The sequence below is a fragment of the Trachemys scripta genome, chromosome 8, assembly GCF_013100865.1.
Source record: "Trachemys scripta elegans isolate TJP31775 chromosome 8, CAS_Tse_1.0, whole genome shotgun sequence".
Lineage (NCBI taxonomy): Eukaryota > Metazoa > Chordata > Testudines > Emydidae > Trachemys > Trachemys scripta.
In genome coordinates, this window is record NC_048305.1 from 91,671,509 (window position 1) to 91,694,576 (window position 23,068).

The 23,068-nt window shown below is 43.1% G+C and overlaps 1 protein-coding gene across 2 annotated transcripts in view; it reads right to left on the minus strand.

Moving 5' to 3' along the window:
* EFCAB7 (EF-hand calcium binding domain 7) overlaps window positions 1–23,068 on the minus strand; it is a 45,293-nt gene that overhangs the window by 17,323 nt on the left and 4,902 nt on the right. The window contains exons 3-7 of one of the 2 annotated variants that reach the window (XM_034778173.1): window positions 19,095–19,306; window positions 18,559–18,645; window positions 17,383–17,578; window positions 16,363–16,487; window positions 2,267–2,408 (exon numbers count right to left, since the gene is read on the minus strand). In XM_034778173.1, coding sequence (XP_034634064.1) covers window positions 2,267–2,408; window positions 16,363–16,487; window positions 17,383–17,578; window positions 18,559–18,645; window positions 19,095–19,306 — 762 coding nt within the window. The remainder of the gene's footprint in view (window positions 1–2,266; window positions 2,409–16,362; window positions 16,488–17,382; window positions 17,579–18,558; window positions 18,646–19,094; window positions 19,307–23,068) is intronic. The other variant, XM_034778174.1, reaches the window with a different exon arrangement.

Sequence of the window (23,068 nt, forward strand, 5' to 3'; positions counted from 1 at the left end):
CGAACCCCTCAGAAAAGGTTTATAATAGAAACATGAAGAGACCCTTAATATCATAAAATGCTATCATACATTTTAGCTCTTACTACTGTCATTTGGGAGTACAAGACACCCTGCACAAACAAAAAGCACTTACTGAGTTTTGTATCTTTGTTTCCCAGAAAACATGCAAAATAAAATAAAAAACAATTTAAGGGACATTATCAAATTTGTTGCTAATAGTTAAATTTTATAATAGCAAGCTTTTATCAAATCTGAGGTCTACAGAATTTTTTTTTAAATTCCAATGAAAGCAAATTTTAAGCAAATAAACATATTGCTCAAGTGTTTGGGACATCAACACTACAATACTAAGAACCTAAGAGCGAAGGTGACTATGAACAGAAGTATAACTAACTTCAGTGATGTTCACTGACTAAGCAAAGAGAAATGCAGACAGTAAACAAAGTGCATAAATAGTGACAAGCAAACTGTATTTTAAAGGGACATGGTCAACTCAAAAACCACACCTGTCTGAAAAGTTTTAGCCAATTATTGTTACAAGTAACACCTAAGATAGCCATTACTGAAAGAGATCAGAGAAAATTATTTTTGTCTATTTTTTCCTGTTTATTTTGTGTATTTGTCAGCACATAATAGTCAGTTTCATGATAGTCAGTTTATCAGTTTACAACAACAGCGGAGAGAAAAAAAATTAAATATAAAATGTGGTTGTAAAAGCACAAGAATTGGGAGGGGACAGATGCAGTAACAACACATATTTTGAAACTGATGAGACTTCAAGTTGAGGGTGATCATCTAATGTGTTTTTAATATTTTTAATGTGTTATTAATAACGTCGGTAAATAAATGTGCTTTCTTACAACTGGTGGGACAACTCAGAATTGACTAGTGATTTTGGGTGCCCAAATTCAGACACTTTAACATAGCTGATTTTCAGAGGATGGGTGTTCAGCACTTTCTGAAAATTAGGTTACTTTAAGATGCCTCAAATTGATCACTCACATTAGATATAGATATATATGGGTGTTATATATATAAATTGTAGCAGACCGCTGACTCACTGGCATGGCACCTCCTGCTGGTCGTCTGGGAATTAGCTCAGTTAGCACTCGGCGCACCTCCTGTTGGCCGGTGTCTCTCCTACCTCAGGCCCCGTGTCCCTTCCGGACCCCAGTGCCCCTTACGCTGGGGTTCTGCCCCACAGCAGTCCCCACGCTCTAGGTCTCCCCTCCCAGGGGAACCCCCAACCCTCTATGCCCACCTTGCCTCAGTGGCTACTGCCAGTCATCATCTAGCCCCCGCCCCCTGGGCAAATTACAGTCTGTGATGGCCACTCATCACTGGGGCAAGGGGGCTGGACCAGCTGCCTCTGCCTATCCCCGGGCAGCACCAGCACCTCCTTTGGCCTTCAGCCAGGCCTGAACTCCGCTCCGCTTTTTGCTTTGCATACCCTGTACTCCCAGGCAACTAAGTCCTTCCCATTCCATGGCTGGAGTGAGACTCTGACCCAGCTCCTCCCTTCGCCCTTCTTATTCTGGCCCAGCCTGGCCCTGATTGGCTGCCTCAAGCCCGCTCCTGTTTGGCTCCCTAGGGCAGCCCTTTCCCAGGACTGTTTTTACCACCTTCCACACACAAACCTTTCCTTATCCAGTGTATGAAAAAGACACAGGCAACAGGGACAGATCAGAAAAAACTAAAAATTTAGGGCCTGATCCAACGCACATTGAAGTCAACAGTTGCCTACCCAGTGACTTCAGATCATATCCTTATTGATTAAACAGGAGACTGTATAAACTCAGTGGCAGAGGTCCTAACTTCATAACTTGGCAGAGCGACAATGGAGGACTCAACTCACCCATGACCAGATGCCACCCACATTTTTCATTCTGCTAGTAAAAAGGTTATAACATTACTGTAAATCCAAGGCTAGACCATGACCATCAACCACTGGTGTCCACTACTGCATTACTGGAGATACTAGATTTTTTGTAGGGAGATCTGGCCCTGTATGCAGTGTTGTTGTAGCTGTGTTGGTCCCAGGATATTAGAGAGACAAGGTGGGTGAGGTAATATCTTTTATTGGATCAACTTCTGTTAGTAAGAGAGACAAGCTTTTGAGCTTTAAGCTGGTCCAATAAAAGATATTACCTCATCCACCTTGTCTCAGAGCAATCTCTGGCAGTTCCATAGGGTATTCTGCAGGACATGTCAGTTTCTCAGACCTCCCTGCTGATTTTCCAAACAAACAAAATATAAATATGCTTACCTTCTAACTGGCTAAGGTTTAAAGGTTTAATGGTGATATATACTGTTGACTTTTGAGGTAAGTACAACTTATATTTATGAGTAATGATTTCACCATCTTGTTCTAAGAAGAAGCATCCTTTGGACTGTGCACACTGCCAATCCTGGAAACAAAAACAAATATGTACATCAGAAGTTCATCTTGGTCTTTAATGCTTTTCTCTCAGTAAATTATTTTGGTCTTAGCTACAGCTGGGTGAAGGCTGCATAAAATCTCCTGCAATACTCCTCTGAATTTTTAAATGAATTCACTTAAGCAGCATGTACACCTCTTTTGTATTCGCTTTCTGCAGATATTCTAGTAAACCTGCTTCACAAATTTTACTCTCAGCTGCTGAAATATTTGCGGAAAGTGAATTTTGAGCTGCATAACTAGCCAATTATGTGAACTCCAAACTGAGAATTTAACACTTGAATATGCAATTTGAAAACTGTGCTGTTATTAGTTCCATCGGGTCATCCAATCAGGGAACCTAACAAACTGGCTGAACAACCAAGAATTCTTTGTTCAGAAAGTCACAAGCAGGTAACATTTGTCAAATAAATTAATCATGAATTATTCACCAAAGATACTCTTTTAGACCCCAGTTCAGCTACGCATGAACTTAAATCCACCTCAATTCAGAAAATCATTTAAGCACATGCAAAATTCCCTTTGAAGTCACTGGGACTAACGCATGTGCTTAAGTGCTTTGCTGAATTGGGTCCCGAGGCACAGATCCTCCAAAGATATTTATGCACCTAAGTCCTATTCATTTCAAGGGTTGTTAGGCACCTAAATAATATTGGGGGATCTGGGCCTGCAAACATGTAGCTGCATCACCCTCAAAAATCTAACACAAGTTGGCCTGATACACACACTTCATTCAGGATGCAACAAACTGACAATTTTCTGCAATATCCTGAATGAACTTTACTGAATTAAATTAAACTGTATTAAACTTTTGGAGTCCATTGTATTAAAAATGCAACTGTGTATGTGCTATTGTGGAACTATATGTACGTCCATGGAAAGGGTAAATAGGAGAACAGGGGGTGATTACGCAAATTCACTCAGGTTGTGACATCTCCAGAGAAACCATCCTGCTAGAGAAAGATGCATATACTAGATCAAACTAGATTCTTCAGAGACCAACACACAAAAGAAGAGGGTTTGGATAAATAGTCTGGTTTTAAACTGGTTCATGGCCTTTTTCCTGATCCAGCAAAGGGACAGGTCCTCTGGTCGCAGAAGGCCCCAATCCGTAGGATAGGGTTAAAAGGACTGGGCCTACTGAAGCCTCACAAGACTGTGTGCTTGCTCTGAAGCTGAACTGGTAACCGCAAGGATCCCCTTCATTGAGGGAAGAGAAGGAGGGTTAAGAACTGATCCTGCTAGAGTCCATGTTAAGGTTGGGTTCATTCTGGTAAGCATATTAGCATGTGTGTATGTTCTTTTATTGTTTTGAAATATGTTTTCTCTGTAGTGTTTTTTACCTTACCAATAAAGCAGGCTTGCACAGGAAGTCTTTGTGGCAACTTATATCTGTAGCAATTACACTTGTTATCTGTCTTGAAAGAGAAGCAAGCAGGGACACTTGGGCAACCTGTCTGGGTTGGGCAGGGAACTGTGCAGTCTGAAAATACCCCAGTCAGAAGGGAGTGAGACGTGTCTCCACCCAACAATAGCTGGGGAGCTGAAAGCCTGAGGATGGGTACACTTGCTGGGTCAGTAAGGGGAAACCCAGGTGCACCGTGTAGTTGCCATGAACTCTGACACAAGCTTGCCAGAATTTGGCTAAAGTGGGTATGAATTCTTCTCCCTCTTTCTACAGAAAGCAATTATTTTTGGCTATTGCTGAAGCCAGTGGAAAGATAAAAAAGGAAGATTGCGCTATTTGCATACCAGGTTTCTAGGGAAGTTATGTTGCTACTGCCAAGATACAACAACAATTATAGACTAGGTATTTTAAAAATGGCATGTTCCAAAATTTCCCTCAAGCTATCACTTGGAAAACAGAAACAAAGTCATTATAGGAGTGTTGCCACTGGATGTTTCCAACCTTGAGGGAAGAAAGGAATAAAAGACGGTTACTCACCGTTGTAACTGTTGTTCTTCGAGATGTGTTGCTCATATCCATTCCATTAGGTGTGTGCGCGCCGCGTGCACGATCGTCGGAAGATTTTCTACCCTAGCAACACCGGCGGGTCGGCTGTGGAGCCCCCTAGAGTGGCGCCTTCATGGCGCTGAATATATACCCCAGCCGACCCGGCGCCCCCTCAGTTCCTTCTTGCCGGCTACTCCGACAGTGGGGACGGGGGGCGGGTTTGGAATGGATATGAGCAACACATCTCGAAGAACAACAGTTACAACGGTGAGTAACCGTCTTTTCTTCTTCGAGTGCTTGCTCATATCCATTCCATTAGATGACTCCCAAGCCCAACTTAGGTGGTGGGGTCGGAGTGAGACATTGCTGTGTGCAAAACCGCTGATCCGAATGCAGCATCGTCCCTGGACTGTTGCACTAGTGCATAGTGAGCTGTAAACGTGTGGACTGATGACCAAACCGCCGCTCTACAAATGTCCTGTATCGGAACATGTGCCAGGAAAGCAGTCGAGGAGGCTTGGGCCCTCGTGGAGTGAGCGGTGAGGTGCGGTGCTGAGACACCTGCCAGGTCATAGCAAGTCCGGATGCAAGACGTAATCCAGGAGGATAGGCGTTGTGAGGAGACCGGTGAACCTTTCATTCGGTCGGCCACTGCAACGAAGAGTTGCGTCGTCTTTCTAAAGTGCTTTGTGCGGTCAATATAGAAGGCCAGGGCCCTTCGTACGTCCAGGGAATGCAAACGTTGATCCTGGCGAGTGGCATGTGGTTTGGGATAAAAGACCGGGAGAAATATATCCTGGTTGATATGAAAAGGAGAAACCACCTTAGGGAGAAAGGCAGGATGTGGACGAAGCTGCACTTTATCCTTATGAAAAACTGTGTAAGGGGGCTCAGATGTAAGCGCCCTGAGTTCAGAAACGCGCCTTGCTGAGGTGATGGCTACGAGGAAGGCTGTCTTCCAGGATAGGTACAGAAGTGAACAGGTGGCCAGTGGCTCGAATGGAGGACCTGTGAGCTTGGAGAGAACCAGGTTGAGGTCCCACGTCGGGACGGGATGACGCTGTTGTGGGTACGTCCGGTCTAAGCCCTTGAGGAATCTAACGACCATCGGGTTAGAGAATACCGAGGACGCGAGTTCCCCTGGGTGAAAGGCCGATATAGCGGCCAGGTGAACTCTAATTGAAGATATCGCCAACCCCTGTTGTTTTAGGGAGAGGAGATATTCCAAAATGAGAGGAATGGGTGCCTGCAACGGGGACGTGGCTCGTTGTTCGCACCAACAGGAGAACCGCTTCCACTTGGCCAGATACGTGGTGCGTGTTGAGGGCTTCCTACTGCTCAGCAGAATCTGTTGGACAGAGTGCGAGCATTGCTGCTCTGCCTGGGTGAACCATGGAGCAGCCACGCCGTGAGGTGGAGTGATTGTAGGTCGGGGTGACGCAGCCGGCCGTGGTCCTGCGAGATGAGATCCGGACACAACGGAAGCGGGATCGGTGTCTGAACCGAGAGTTCCAACAGTGTGGTGTACCAATGTTGTCTCGGCCACGCTGGAGCGACCAGAATTACCTGTGCCTGGTCTCTGCGCAATTTGAGCAGTACCTTGTGGACCAGAGGAAACGGAGGGAAGGCATAAAACAGGTGGTCTTTCCAGGGAAGGAGAAACGCATCCGAGAGGGAGCCCGGAGCTCGACCTTGTAGGGAGCAGAACACGTGGCACTTCCTGTTGTCTCGGGATGCAAACAGGTCTATCTGGGGAAACCCCCACTTCTGGAAGATGGAATGTATGATGTCCGGACGGATAGACCACTCGTGCGTCTGGAAGGACCTGCTGAGTCGGTCCGCTAGAGTGTTCTGGACTCCAGGGAGGAACGATGCCATGAGATGGATTGAGTGGGCGATGCAGAAGTCCCACAGGCGAATGGCCTCTTGGCATAGAATTGACGAACGTGCTCCTCCTTGCTTGTTGATGTAAAACATGGCCGTGGTGTTGTCGATGAGCACTAACACACAACGGCCACGTAGGAGATTGAGAAATGCCTGGCATGCCAGGCGCACCGCCATCAGTTCCCGAACATTGATGTGCAGGGCTAACTGGGGTGCAGTCCACAGTCCCTGGGTATGGTGTTCGTTGAGATGGGCGCCCCAACCCAGAGATGACGCGTCTGTGACCAGGTGCAGAGAGGGTTGTGGGGTGTGAAAAGGCATCCCCTCGCAGACCACATTGTGATCTAGCCACCAGGTGAGGGAGGTCAGGACCGAGTTCGGGACCGTGACCACCATGTTCAGGCTGTCCCGATGTGGACGGTATATTGATGACACCCAGGTTTGAAGTGGGCGAAGCCGAAGTCTGGCATGCCTGGTTACGTACGTGCAGGAAGCCATGTGACCCAGCAGGGTGAGGCACGACCTCACCGTGGTAGTTGGGAAGGCCTTGAGCCCTTGAATGAGGTGCGTGATGGTGCCAAAGCGATTGTCTGGCAGGATGGCTTGTGCACGTCTGGAGTCTAGAACTGCGCCGATGAAGTCTATTCTCTGGGTAGGTTCTAGAGTGGATTTGTCCTTGTTGAGTAGGATGCCCAACTCGTTGAATGTGTGCACTATTCTGTGGACGTGAGCTTGAACCTGCTCTTTGGTGCGACCGCGCACCAGCCAGTCGTCTAGGTACGGGAACACCTGTATCCCTTGCCGACGAAGGTACGCTGCCACGACAGCCATACATTTCGTGAACACTCTTGGGGCCGACGATAGGCCGAAGGGAAGGACTGTAAATTGGTAGTGCACCGTGTTTACCACGAATCGCAGGAAGCGTCTGTGAGGTGGGTAAATTGAGATGTGAAAGTATGCGTCTTTCATGTCGAGGGCGGCGAACCAGTCTCCAGGATCGAGGGAAGGGATAATGGCCCCCAAAGAGACCATGCGGAACTTCAACTTTACTACAAATTTGTTGAGTCCGCGCAAGTCCAAGATGGGCCGCAGACCTCCTTTGGACTTGGGGATCAGGAAGTAACGGGAATAAAATCCCCTGCCCCTTAACTCTATCGGAACCTCCTCTATGGCCCCCATGGCCAGGAGCGTAGAAACCTCCTGTATAAGAAGTTGCTCGTGAGAAGGGTCCCTGAAGAGGGACGGGGAAGGGGGGTGGGAGGGGGGGATAGAAGAAAACTGGATAGCGTATCCCCTTTCCACCGTGCGGAGGACCCAACGGTCCGAAGTTATAAGGGACCAAGCATGGTGGAAGTGGGAGAGACGATCCCGAAAGGAGGGGGCTGGATCCTGGGGGATGACTGGTGCGCCGTCCTCGACCGCACCTTCAAAAGTTTTGCCTGGGGCCTGAAGGTGGTCTAGGTGGCCCCTGGTTCTGGCCGGGTTGAGGGCCGATCCACCTTCTCCTACCACCTCGCCCCCCTCGCCTCCGGGCCGAGTCTTGTCTCTGACGAGGCGGGGGGGGGGGTAGAAGCGCTGAGGCTGCGGCCTAAATGGTCTGCGCTGAGGGCCCACAACATGCATCCCCAGGGAGCGCATGATTGTTCTCGAGTCCTTGAGGCTCTGCAGGCGAGAGTCCGTCTTGTCCGAGAACAATCCATGTCCCTCAAAGGGCAGATCTTGTAGGGTTTGCTGCAGCTCCGGAGGCAAACCCGAAACTTGAAGCCAGGAGATCCTCCGCATAGCGATACCCGAAGCCAGGGTCCTCGCAGCTGAGTCTGCTATGTCCAAGGAGGCCTGCAAGGAGGTCCGAGCCACCTTCTTACCCTCCTCTACCATGGCTCCAAACTCTTCCCTAGACTCTTGGGGAATCAACTCCTTAAACTTCCCCATAGAGTTCCAGGAGTTAAAATTGTAGCGGCTCAGTAGTGCCTGTTGGTTCGCCGCTCTAAGTTGCAGCCCTCCGGCTGAGTAAACCTTACGGCCAAACAAATCGAGCCGCTTAGCCTCTTTTGATTTAGGCGCTGCAGCCTGCTGGCCGTGGCGCTCTCGTGCGTTCACTGATGCCACCACCAGTGAACACGGTTGGGGGTGGGTATACAAGTACCCGTAGTCCTTAGACGGGACAAAGTACTTCCTTTCCACCCCTCTCGCTGTGGGTGGGATAGAGGCAGGGGTTTGCCATATCGTATCCGCATTGGTTTGTATCGTGCGGATCAGGGGTAACGCTACCCTCGATGGGGCATCCGCTCCGAGGATATTCACGATCGGGTCGTGCACCTCCACTATCTCCTCCGCCTGCAGGTCCATATTACGGGCCATCCTGCGCAGAAGATCCTGGTGAGCCCGAAGATCTATTGGAGGTGGGCCTGTGCACGATGTGCCCGCCACTGCCTCATCCGGAGAAGAAGAGGAAGATGCCTCTGGTGGAACAGGATCCAAGGGCTGGTCCTGGTGTCCCTGTTCCTGGGCCGGAGCATCACCTGCGCCTGGGTCCAGGGCGTCAGGTGGTGCGGACACAGAAGCCTCCATGTCCCCTGGCGGAGGCCGAGAAATGGTGGACTCCGGGGCCCTTCTGACGGAGTGACCGGAGCGAGAGGTCGAAGCAATTGGATCCCCTTGCGCCTGATGGTACGCCCACGGGGTCCAAAAGACCAGTGAGATGGGCCATGAGAATGGTCCTCTGTCGTGTCCTGCCAATGTCCCAAGTCCTGTTCCTCGGCTTGCCCCTGAGGGGGGTATGCCGATCTCGAGAGGTCCTCCGAGGAGTGGGACACCGATCTCGATGGCCACGGCGGTGCCGAGAGCGTCGAGACGATTCCCGTGGGCTGCGGTGCCGCACGGTGCCGGTCCGGAGATGATCTATCTCTACGCGGTGCCGGCGATCGGTGCCGGGACCGCGACCGGTGCCGATGACCTCGTCGGTGCCGGGAGTCGGATCTGGACCTCGACGAGGACCTGGAGTATGCCCGGTGCCGGGAGCGGCCTCTCGACGTCGAGCGTCGACCGTAGCGGTGCCGAGAACTACGTCTCGACGTTGATCGGTGCCGACGATCATAGCGGTGCCGAGGCGTAGAGCGGTGCCGCGAAGAAGATCTTGGCCGCGAGTACGACCGGTGCCGAGGCGATATTCGGTGCCGGGACTGCGAGCGGCGTGGGGACCTGCTTCGGGACCTGGATCGGTGCCGAGGTTCCAGCCCTTGCGATGGAGGGCGCATCAAGGCAGGTTTCCCCCTCGACTGGACCGGGCGAGTCAACGGTGCCGTCGGTGCCGGTGGTTGAGGCGGTGCCGGCTCCGTGAGAGCTATTAAGTCTCTCGCCGCCGCGAAGGTCTCTGGAGTCGACGGGAGGCACTGTATCACCGCCGGCCTCGGTGGAGACGCTATCTGCACCGGACTCAACGGCCTCGGCGCCGGAGTCGACGGTGCTGGAGGCACCTGTTTCCGGTGCTCCACCGGCGGACGCGGCTCTACCCCCGGCACTGGGGGAGCCGGCGTCTTCGGCACGGAGGTCCCCGTCTTATGGGCTTTTTTATGCCCCGGGGATAATGACCGGCGTCGAGGCACTTGCTGTGCTTGCGGTGCCGACGAGGTCCGGTGCCGGGGAGGCTTGTCAGACGCCACTCGCGTGGTCGTCATAGCCGGTGCCGCCGGGGCACTGCGCACCGAGGCGCTAGGTGCCGGGGCCTGACTTGTAGATGGAGCGTCCGGGCTAAGTGCCGCCTCCATCAGGAGTTGCCTGAGCCGAAAGTCCCGCTCCTTCTTGGTCCTTGGTCTGAAGGCCTTACAGATCTTGCACTTATCTGTTTGATGGGACTCTCCCAGGCACTTCAGACAGGAGTCGTGCGGGTCGCTCGTGGGCATAGGCTTAGCGCAGGAGGCGCACTGCTTGAAGCCGGGAGCGTTGGGCATGAGCCCGGCCCCACGGCCGGGGGAGAAAGGGGGAGACGACCCCCTTAATCCCCTGAACTACTAGAACAACTAGAACAACTTTTAAAAACTATTTAACTATTTAACTATAAACACTATAACTATAACTATAACTATAACTGCGAATAACTAAGTAAGCTAGGGAGAGTGGAGAACAGCTAAGCAGCGCTCCACAGTTCCAACGACCGTCAGGGGCGGTAAGAAGGAACTGAGGGGGCGCCGGGTCGGCTGGGGTATATATTCAGCGCCATGAAGGCGCCACTCTAGGGGGCTCCACAGCCGACCCGCCGGTGTTGCTAGGGTAGAAAATCTTCCGACGATCGTGCACGCGGCGCGCACACACCTAATGGAATGGATATGAGCAAGCACTCGAAGAAGAACTGATTTTGCCTATTTTTGAAAATCCCTCAAGCTTTTTGTGGCTATTTTCCTAGCAACGGAAGACCACTATCCTCTGACATTTTAGTCTATTGACATTGTTTTTGAGCACAGCTTAGCTTCTGGAACCTTTCCATTGTAGTTTCTGCATCTCATCTGTTTTAAACAACAATAAAACAGAGCATAATAAAATACAATGTTTCTTGTAAGGATAATGCCCCATAACAACATTTTATGATAGATCTGTCTCCCTTAGTAAACTGCTTATTTAATTTTGTTCTAAGAAATTGGTAATTTTCTATGGCCCTTATTCTGTAATCACTACTGGACTTAGAGACAGATTCTCCATTGCACTTCACCTTATGTAACTTTTTACACCAGTGAAAAGTGAGTGTAAAATGCAGCCATTCTGACTAGATAGTGTTTTATACCCATTTATAGCCATTCTGACTAGACAGCATTTTGCACTGGTGTAATGACTACACGAAGTGAGAGACAACACAGAATTGGGCCCATAGCATTTGCTACCCTAAATAGACTAATGGCACCAAGTACAACACTTGGTAGTGTTTGCAGGACTGGGCCCTATATGTAGATCTACCCATTCATAACTGCATATCTCTAATCAGTCACTGAGTAACATAAGTCTTCCTTTGGGACCCATTACTGCACCATAAAGACAACAGAAGCAGGATCAAGCCCTTTTATAGCTAGCATCTTTCGTTTGAGGATCTAATGGTATGTTACAAACAAATTAAGACTTACAATATCAATTTGAGATAAGTAAATTTGCTTTAATTATCTGTAAAAAGAGTATAAAAGTACAGAGAAGTAAAATTTCCTCGAGCAAGGTCATCACAGCTATTGGGAGAAAAAAAGTTCTGCAGATCCTATCAAAAATACTTTCTCTACTTCCACATACAGCCTCTGAATCATTCATTTATTAAGAAACAATTATACAAAATAATAGAACAACCCCAAAAAGAAACCAGAGAAACAAATCCAACTGAAACAGTAACTTCAAACTATAGGAAGAAAAATATTCTTAACAAAATTTTGGAAACTCAGCTTTATTTTTATAAGCTAATTTGGGTGAATACTGATAATTCTGAATCTTATGATACTGGTAGCATCTGGAAACTATTATAAACTCAAAGTACTTTATTATTGTACATCTGTGATGCAAGCATGTTGACATTGCCATGTCAATTACCTCAAACTTAACCCCAAGTGACAATTATTTTAGCCTCAGCATCCAGAGTCTTTGGTAGCATATACATTATCTTCATTTCAGCCTGCCAATCATGCCAAATTCTGCTAATTTATAGTTTGTAACGTAGATCACTTTTTAGTGGTAATTGAGACTATGCGCAATTCACTTTTTTTTTAGCCCTTGAAAAGAAGCTGATGATAAACTGTATGTTTTAGAATTCTTATAGAGCCTTTTTTCCATTTTAACAGAATTCCTCACCTTACACTGTACCAAAAACTCTAAGCTCAGATACGCAAAGCTCCATGGGTATCTGGACATGCAATCCCTAAGGGGAACTAGGTATCCAAGTCCCTTCCTCTAATCTACCATCTTTACTGCAAAGTTCTACCCATATAAAAGACTAACATGCTAGAGTTCTTCATATTTTTAAAATCATTTCAACAGGAACTAGGAGAGATAGTTAGTTATTTGGTTAGAAATAGACCTGATCTCAATGAGACCCCTGAATAGAGTCTGTTCAAAGTTTTACACTGACCTTTACCAAACAAACCCTGCCCCCTAGAAATGTGATGGGGGAAGAGTCACCTAACCTGCAAAGAACAAATGGCAGAGAGAGAGAGAGAGAGGTGAAAAACAACTGGAGATCAATGGTGAAGGGGTTGAGATTGAGTGAAAGATGGAGTTCCATAAACCTATAAAAGAAGTTAGGGTCAACATTTTAAATTATACTAAGTTTAGTGTTAACATAAATCAGTGCTAAAGGAAGAATGTGCAAGACAGCCCCTTATATCATTACTGAGGAGAATATTCCTCCCCAGGTGAACTGTTGTTACAGTAGTCACATAACTTCTATTTACCCTAAAATCCTTATGCCGCAAAATGAGATTTGTCCTTGAAATTTGACAGAGCTGAGGAAATTAAACAAAAGCCTTTGGTTAACTCACTTTAGTCTCTAAACTTAATAGCTTACACAAATGTTTGAAAAACAAACCATCAGCATTTCAGGTGAGATGAAATTCAAGGGTTAAACTAATGAAATAGTAGGACTGGGTTTTAAGAGATTTAAAGGTACACAGTAAATTGTTTAAAGAGCAGCCAAATGTGTTGTATCTTTTCAAAAAGATACAGTAAATTATCACATACAAAAATGCCTCTTAAAAAATAATTTCCTACCTTCCCTTTTTTACTAGGGCAGAGGTTCCCAAACTGATCCGTAGACAATTGCTGGCCTGTGGGGAGTCACCTCACCACATATCTTATGGTTCTCCTTGTTTCCAACTGTAACATCCCATTAAAGACAGCTACTACTTTCCTACCATTGCTTTTTCATGTTAAGTAATTTAGGTAGTTATCACAAGGATGAGCTATAATCCCAAAATGCAGGGATTAAGTGGGTCTTGAGACAATTTTTCTCCATTCAGATGCAGTCAACACCATGAAACGGTTTGAGAGCCCTTGAGAATTCAAATACTGGCTTGTTATGCTTAAACAGAGCATGAGGTGGTGCTATACTCTCTTTAATTTATCAACAATATCACATTGCAAAAACGTGCATTATAAACGCTTAAAGAATACCTTCCTGGTTTGATTTTCAGCCTACATACAGTGTATTTTATTCCAATTCATAATGGAGAATGTGAAATGGAAAAGCACAAAATATAAGGTAAACTGGAAAACATACACTTACGTTTACTTTAATCAGTGAGAAAACATCAGAAAAGTGTTTATTGCTTTCAATACCCATCATGGGAGAATACTTTATTTTATGTAAGTCTTATACATTGGCATTCCAATTCTAAAGCATTATGGGGATTATAGGAAATGTCTAGTTACCTACACAAAAATGCAAATAAAAGGCATCTTTAGTGCAAGAGACTATTCATATACTTCAAGCCAAATCTTTAGATTAGTGCTTGGCCCTGATCTGCCAATACCTATCCTATCCCTACTGTCCTCCCTGCAAAACAGAATCTCACTAGTTCCATTGCAAGGGGCCCCTCCACACAGAGGGAGCAGGATTTATCCCTTCAGGAACAGGTCACAGAAATCTTTTACATTGTTGTTGTTACAGTTTGTTATAGGGTGTGTCTACACTGCATAGGGAGGTATGATTCCCACCGCAGGTAGACAGACTTGTGCTAGCTCAGCTGGAGCTAGCGCACTAAAAATAGCAGTACAGATGTTGTGGCATTACTCGTGGCTTGAGCTAGTCACCTAAATACAAGCCTGCCCAGCCCCCTGAGGTTTGAGCTCGGGTGGCTAGCTTGAACCACTGTCAGTGCCGCAAAGTCCACACTGCTATTTATAGTGCACTAGCTCACGTCTGTCTCCCACACTAGGAATCACACCTCCCAGTGGCAGTGTACACATATAGATAGAGTCCAACAGGTTGCTTATCACCATCTATACACCTTCCACTAATATGCTCATAACCATCTAAAATACTATTCATGTCTGGAACATGCTCATGACAGATTATTAATTTACCCTTTACAAACTATTTAGAATGGAACCTTAATGTGACCAGTTTCACAACACCCCTGTGAATTAGGGAAGCATTTTTATCCTTGTTTTACAGATGAGAAGCTAAGGCATAGAGAGCTGAAATGAGTTGCCCAAGGTCACACAGGTAGTCTTTGGAACAGCTGGGAACAGAACACAGATCTCCTGACTCCAACCTTGTGCCTGAATTGACCTAAGTGACCATCTTCCGCCCTCATGAGATTTAACAATATTTAATTTTTTGCAAATTGTTTTGACCTGGATATACTTGATGCCTGATTCTTGTTATTCTTTCCTGAGTGGGAGCCAAACAGAATATGATCTGTGCAGACTACAATTTGCTTTTGAAAAAAGAGGCCCCTTTTTAAGTTTTCTGTGGACACAGATGATAAATGGCTGGGAGTCTGTGGTGTTCTTTAAAATAATTAGTTAGATCTTTAAAATATTCGACATGCCTTTCTTTGAATTTGTCACACAGCTCCACTGAATAAAGAATATTTTGGAATTGGAAGTGTTATATTGTGCATAGGGTACACTAAGCTACATTTGTCCATGGCAATTTTAATGTATAAAGGTTCAAAGTGTTCTGAATTACACTATGTTCAGCTATCAGACCAGTAACACCAGGGTTGGTCCAAGTCCACCAAAACAACACTTTCTAATTGTCCCAGAAAACAGATGAACTGTGGAGAAAAATAAATGTGAATATAAAATGAATGAGAACAATGTATGCTCTTAGGTCCTGATCCAAGGCCCAAGAAATCATTGGGTGTCTGTCCATTCATTTCAGTGAGCTTTGGCTAGGGCCCTTAGGTAGTATGGATGCAACAAGCAGTAGCAGTTACATCTGTTTATTTTTATTGACTTTGGTTTAATTTCTGAGGAAAGATATGCTGGTAATCACTAATGGTTACTTTCTAAAACTGCTTTTCATTAAAACTTTATTTGCTTGTGAAAATAAAGAGGGGTCCAATATTGGAAAACGATATGATTTTGCACACTACAGATCATGTTTGAACATGCTGGAACTGAGGTTAAATTGCATGGGGGTGCAGGTACCTAAACAGATTGAAAAAAAATTCCTCTGAGATCATGTTTTTAAATTTTAATATAGAACAAATGTCACTATCCAGCAATGTTAAAGATATAAAGGACTTCAGAGTTCAATAACAAATACAGAGTTGTTATTTGAAACAAAATGTACCTCATGAGAACAATCAGTTCAGTTTTCTAGCAGTAGTTATACTATGTGGTCATAACCATTTTTTCCCTTTTACACAGAGGTCTCAAGGTGCACATTTTTAATGTATCCTAGCAGTTTCCAGTTAATGTTTTATATTTCTGTAGCTATTATTTTCTGTTGAAAGAAAACTAGTAAAGGTTGAGTCAAGAAAGGGAAAACAAAGGAAAAAGATCAATATTAACACTCTACAAATATTGACTTAACAAAGTGACTTTGTTGTCTTTCTCCCACAGGAATTTATATTGAATGAGTGATTTATTTAAACAAAAATACTTATAGAACATATTAGTCTAAATATAAAATCAATATTTGCAGGCTACAGGATATATTTACAAATTAATGTTCATTGAACTGAATATGTTTGGAGAGCTGTTATTTATTTCCAATTACCATTCTTATAAAGGTTTATGATACAAATCTTTCAGACTACTTAAGCATTTAAAGTTCTCACCAATCTAATAAATTATTCAATTTTAAATTTCTCAAAAAGTCATTATATGTTTTATCCAACAGTGGTTTCATTTATAAAAATATACTTTGTTTTATTAAACCTTCACACCTGAAAAATTATTTTCAGTAACTGAATGTCAACACAACCAACAATATATAAAAATATTAATAATATTTTGCATCATGAAATCTCTCTGTAGTGTACAGCTGTCCTTGACAAACTACTAACATAAGAGAAAAAAATCAGAGGAAAACTGCTTCTATTTAACGTGCAACAATGTGTGTGCTTAAACGAAAACAGCATAATTTAAACAGAATTAACATACACAGTACCTTTACTGTGTTTGACTCAATTAGCTCTGAATTTGTGTTACTGCTGGTGCCCATGCTGATGGTGGAAGAAACGGATGCTTTGCAACTTTGGGCGGATGAAGGCCTTGAAGAAGTTCTGTTGTCACCTATAACATAGATATTTATTTATTTACACTGTCTGTTTTCCATTGTTTCAGAATGTTACAAATGGTATTTATTTGTATATCTTTGCATTCAAAGTAACACACACAAAAACTAAAACTTCATTAAAATAAACTGAATTCTCTTATGATTATTTAATCACCTGACCATGGGCTAGTACCACTACCACCATCTCCCTCCTTGTACACGTCAAGCAAGTATTCTTTACATTCCTTCTAGACCACACAATCCCAGTCTTTTCATTTCCTCTTGTCATATTTCTTTGAATTTTTTCAATTTCAGCATGATTTTTCCTTGAATTGAAACCAAAAGTGACTGATATGTTCTATGTACAAATGCAGATATTTAATATACTGTCATTATATTCCTGTAATCTTGGCCTTTCTTCAGTAAGGTACTTAAGCCTTTGTGTAATTTTAAGCACATGAGTAGACATATTGAAGTCAATAAGACTACTCACATGTTTAAATACCTTGCTTTAAAAATTCATGCTAATATCTTTCCTGTTGATAAATGTTTTAGGCTTCACTTCTTATCAGGATATGAGATAAATAGCCTGACATACTGCAATATCTGTACACTCATTTTCTCTCTTCCCTCTGGACTGTGTCACACAAGAATCAACTGATTTTAGTCCTAAGAAAAATTTGATGGTCTTAGATAAGAGATGCAGCCAAAGTCCGGTTGAGCAAGGGGCTCAGAAATCCGAGTGGCGCTTTTCTGTGGTTGCCAAAGTCAAAATTATTATTAGTCTAGTCTATGCTAGTATGAGAAAAGTTAAAAAAAAAAAAAAAAAAAAAGTTACTCAATCTGCTGATTCACTTGGGAGAATGGGCCCTATCTCCTGGAATGGAGCCTCCCTGCATGAAAAGTAAATACCTCTCTTTGGTGCTGGCTTGTGATCAGTTTTCCTTGTGGTCCTTGATGATGGTTTTGATATTGGTGTTGTTGCCCTTTCAGAGGAGGTTTCAACTTGACTTCCAAACTGCTGACGTCTCAGTCTACTGTCAACTTCTAGTTTCTCTAGTGCAGTCTTACGACATTGCTCATTGGTTGTCATATATGATTTACAAAACTTTGCACAATGAAAAAGTGAAACATTATTTAATACAGTTTTAGGGGAAAACACACACATTAGTAAGCACAGGATAAATCAATAGATGGAATCTAGTTTCTCTTGAAGCACAATGCTCATTTTATTTTCATGAATCAGAATGACCACTCTCAAGTGACATAGTAAAAATGGAGCCATGATTCAGTAGAGAGGTCGCACTATAAAATGAAAATGAAATATGAATTTCACCCCAACAGATGATTTATATTATCTGCTAGACATTTGTGGACTTGTTTTTATGTCTAATTTTTAATGGAGGGTTGTTGTTTTTCTGTGAAACTGTGTTTATGGTGCAAGTCTTTTGTGGACTGTTGACTGTTTAAAATTTAGTCATTGCTTAGAGGTACAGTTTGAAATAACATAAAACTGAAGAGATATTCTACTTTGAAAAATAGATGCCGAGTACACGCAATAACCTCCCCCACAAAAGAAATTGCATATTATCCAAGAAAGTACTTATAATATAGATTAAAAAGTCATTACAGTGCTAATGCATGCTGAATATCCAGGTTTGCTCTCATTTGCCACCCTTGACTTGCTACTGCTGCCAGTCCCACCCCTGGAACCAGGTTGTATCCTTGAACATAGCTAGATTCACCAGGACAAAGTGACCTTTGTTTGAGAATATTACCAAAGGAAGTGCATTGTGCACCAGGGAAATGGTGCTCCCATATTATCTGTACAGCTCCTAGCACAATGGTGTCCTGGTCTATGACAAGGGTTCCTAGGCACTATGGCAATACTAATAATAAATAAATAAAATAATAATATGAAGCCCTTTGGGAACCATATCACCTGCACCAGCCCTGCCTCCAGCACTTGGTAATCTGCAAACTTCAAAATATCAGCACTAAAACCTAGGAGTGTGGTTTAGGAAGTAGCTATAGAATTTGATTAATCCAACATCATATACAAAAGTATTGTCACCTTGTTTACCATACCTTGTTGTAATCAAACTTGCCATTGCTGTTTACATCAGCCAATTTAGTGATGGCATTCACTTCCTCTACAGTCATCTTCTCGCCTCTCTGTGATAAACAGTTTAAATGTCAGTTCCTACTAAAGAGAGCTAAAGAGCTAGCAGTTGAGGTGAAACTGTTTCTCCTCCCTTGGTGTTCACACCTCAACTGCTAGCAGAGCACCTCACCCTCCCTGATTGAACTAACCTCGTTATCTCCACACTGATATATACCTGCCTCTAGAGATTTCCATTACTTGCATCTGAAGAAGTGAGGTTCTTACCCACGAAAGCTTATGCTCCCAGTACTTCTGTTAGTCTCAAAGGTGCCACAGGACCCTCTGTTGCTTAAAATAATTCAGATATAGATTGTTTCCCCCTAACAAAATCAATTTTTGAATATTCAGGATTGTTTCTGTGATTTTTAAAATTTTAAAAGATTGGTTCTTCTGCTATACCAATTTTATGAAAATTATAGCTCTATATCAAAATTTGTAATTTACCTTCCACGATACTTACCATTGTAAGAATTTTATAAAGTTCAGTGTGTAAAATATATCCATCATTATTTGTATCTACTTTTAAAAATGCTTTGAGCAGTTCTGTTTTTGTAGCTGGTTTTTCTTTTTTTAAGATATTACAAAAATCATCAAAATTCAGTGTGGTGGTCTGGGGAGTCCAGTACTGATTAACCGTCGTCTGAGATGGATTTCTTCCAGCCTGTTGAAGCACTGCACAATAAAATATAATATCAACTCTTCATTGACACTGACAGACAAAATAGATATGATTTTTTCAAACTATCCTGTAATCATTTCATAGGTTACGGCAGGTTTTTTTTAATCCAATCAATCAAAGGCAAAAGTAGGCACGAATGATAAACCTTTGCTTAACTGCAGTAGCTGTGACATGGGTGTAGACTCAATCTTGTGTTCCTGATTTAATGCTACACGGGGGACCATCTTGTGCACCCGCACTGGGAAGGAAGAGGGTGCAAGGCTACCCATACCGGGGTAGCAGCATGAAGGTCAGAGAAGCCTAAGCCTCTGATGGGGTACTACATTCCCACTGTACGTTTCTTTCCCTCACAGTGCACTCAATGGCATACTGGGGAAGGGCACTGTGCCAGATACAGGCTGGATCTAAGTGCTACTAGAACTATGTGCCGCCTCATACACAGGGCTGTGCCGCCTCATACACAGGGCTGTGGCAAAGCCACAATTTAGCCCTTAGGATCCAGTCAGCAGCAGTCTCTTACTTGTGTACACAGAACCACTGAACTCTATGGGACTACTCACAAAAGTAAGACCTGCAAGATCAGACCCTCAATCAGGCAAAATACCCACTGACTTGAAAGGGAAATTCCTCCCTACTCCCCCCACAAGTAGTAAATGTGGGATTTGGCCCACTGTGTGTAATCCGCAGGCTTTAATATAACAACCTGTTATTTGTAAAGCCACATATTCTGGGCCAGATCCATCTACTGAGATCAATGAGAGTCTTTCCGTTTACTTTAATAGGAATTGGGTCAGGCTCTCAGTGCACAGCCTACCATAAATGAGCTGTAGAATTGTTTTTGCATCAACCAAGTAGTTCATATTATAAAACATGAATTTCAAATGTATAAAGAAAAACAATTCCCAGTAAACTGTTAGATAGTAAAATAATAAACAATAAACTTAATAATAAAATCAATCATAAAAAATAAATTAATAATAATAAAGCTGATAAAATGGCTGCAACAAGTCCCACTGCTCCTTCGTATGACAGTTGCAGAAGTTGGATTTGCTAGTTCTAGCTAGCTTCTGAAAAATCTTCACTTACATTAGGCTTTCATCAGTTTATAATGTGAAGAAGGTATTATCTTAAATTCAAGCTAAACTCAAATATGCTGTCTAGTTAATAAGATGTCATAACCCACCACTCACTTCAGAGAATTAGATGGTTTAGGAGAACTCTCTAGGTAGGTCAGTAGTTTGCTTTTTATCCAGATCTGTAATGACTAAGTCTTTACCGGCTCAGAGCTGTTCAGTAGCCTATCTGAAATGAGTTGGTGGTATCATCACCATTCTTAGTAGATGGGCCGTATAAAGAAAGACTCTCCAAAGAACCCCTTTTCATAATTGGCACCTTTATTGCTAATCTAAGGTGTGACCGCCAAGGACCAAATGGGCACAGAGTGGAGGCTGGTGAATATGGGATAGCTCATGTCTTTATTCATGTACCTCTTGTACATTCATGTACACAGCAACTGTTTTGGCATTTCTGTTTCAAGGTCAGCTAAGGAAGGGCAATCATTCTCAATGTGTGTTGTTATGTGGATAACCCAGTCTCGTGGGCTGTCAATCTAGCACCCTTCATGAACTGATTATTCACTTGTATTTAAATAAATGTGTTTTGATAAATATACGGCAAGATGCTGCTACCTGTATCATTTATCATTCAAGGGAGATCAGTGATTGCTACAAACATATCTCCCAAGACCATATTTTTGAAAGATTGTTTAGACCGCATCTTTTATTTATGTTTCTTTAACTGGATTCTGCTAAATGCCTGAGTAACAAGATAGGACATTACATTATAGTACATTCAGTGAGCAACTACGACTCCTCTAAGGTTTTGTCGAAGCAGGCTCTAAATTAATAGCACAGTTTGTGTTATTAACCAAACATCATGTAACCACAGATGCTTCAATATTGACACCACTGATTTGATTCTTTGCCAGGATTTACGCTAAGCTTTTACATAAGCCTATAATGACTCTTACATTACAAGTTTAAAAGGGAAAAAAAGTTCACACACAGCTCTGAGAAGACTGGGAGCCTGAACTAGTAATTGCCCTTTCTTAGCTGACCTTGAAACCAAAATGCCTAAACACTTGCTATGTGCCCAAGTAGCATATGGATAGAGATGAAAGGCCCAGCACATATATAAAAGAGATGACATTTGTTCACACCACTCTTATTTTAAAACCATCATTAGGATGTTATACAGGGGCTTCTATCTTAACCCTGACAGTCTGCAGAAGACTGAGTCATATGCTGAAAGAGTATGCTTGTTAGAGAATGGTATTTCAAGTACTGGTATTTGGAGAGAAGCTTTCAGTATGAAACCATCAGATTTACATGCTAACTGGCTTCCTGGTAAAAAGCTCACATGATGTAACATGGACAAAGATTAAAGAGAATGAAAGTCTGGAGATAATGAATTTTATGCTAATGAAAAGAGGACTACAGTGCCCCTAAATATTATGACTGACCATAGTGTGTCAGAATGCTTTTCTATTTACTTTTTGTTTGTTCTGTGATTACATAACCTCTGTGGTTTTCTACAAAGATGCCATTCCCTGGCACAATAATCTACTATTGATAAACCCTTAGCAAGCAACACGGCAGCATTGCCAATTCCAAGTGTTCAAAAATCATACTAGCTTCAAAAACATGAGGGTTTTTTAAAAAATACAAACTTGGGTTCTTTTTATATGCCTCTTGGTTTTTAGCCTTTTTACGGTTCATGTTTTCAAGCTTTTCTCTGCAACCATGAGGCCTAGAAACTTTTATTTAAAAAAAAAAGTAAGCTAAGTTTTTCTCTTAATCATAGGACTCCAGGTTCTGGGGCTTTAAGAAAAACACCAAATACTGTGATACATGATAAAAGTTGGCAACACTGAAGCTTAACAGATTTCTAGATGGAACTGTGAAAGCTATTCCAAATATTCATTTAACAGAATAATTAATTAAAACATTTTAAGTAAACCAATTCCCAGCCCCTAGCCCAACTTAGAAACCATTTTTTTTCACTAACTTAATAAATAATAATAATTAATGGAGATATCCTATCTCCTAAAACTGGAAGGGACCTTGAAAGGTCATTAAGTCCAGCCCCCTGCCTTCACTAGCAGGACCAAGTACTGATTTTGCCCCAGGTCCCTAAGTGGCCCCCTCAAGGATTGAACTCACAACCCTGGGTTTAGCAGGCCAATGCTCAAACAATTGAGCTACCCCTCCCCCCAGTTACTGTGTAAATTGGTTGTTTTCATAGTTCCACCCAATTAGATGTGGAACTTTGAGTTATTTTTGTAGACTTTTTCTAAGCATCATAATTTTCAATCAAGTATTTATACTTACGACTACTAACTGCATTTACCAAACCAAAAAGATACATTGTTGGACTGTTGCGGATGTCACCTAATCACACAATGAATAGAATAATACTAGGGCTGTTAAGCGATTAAAAAAATTAATCGTGATTAATCGCACTGTTAAATAATAATAGAATACTATTTATTTAAATATTTTTGGATGCTTTCTACATTTTCAAATATATTGATTTAAAGTACAACACAGAATAAAGTGTACAGTGCTCACTTTATATTTAATTTTTGATTACAAGTATTTACACTGTCAAAAACCAAAAGAAATAGTATTTTTCAATTCACCTAATACAAGTACTGTAGTGCAATCTCTTTATCATGAAAGTTGAACTTACAAATG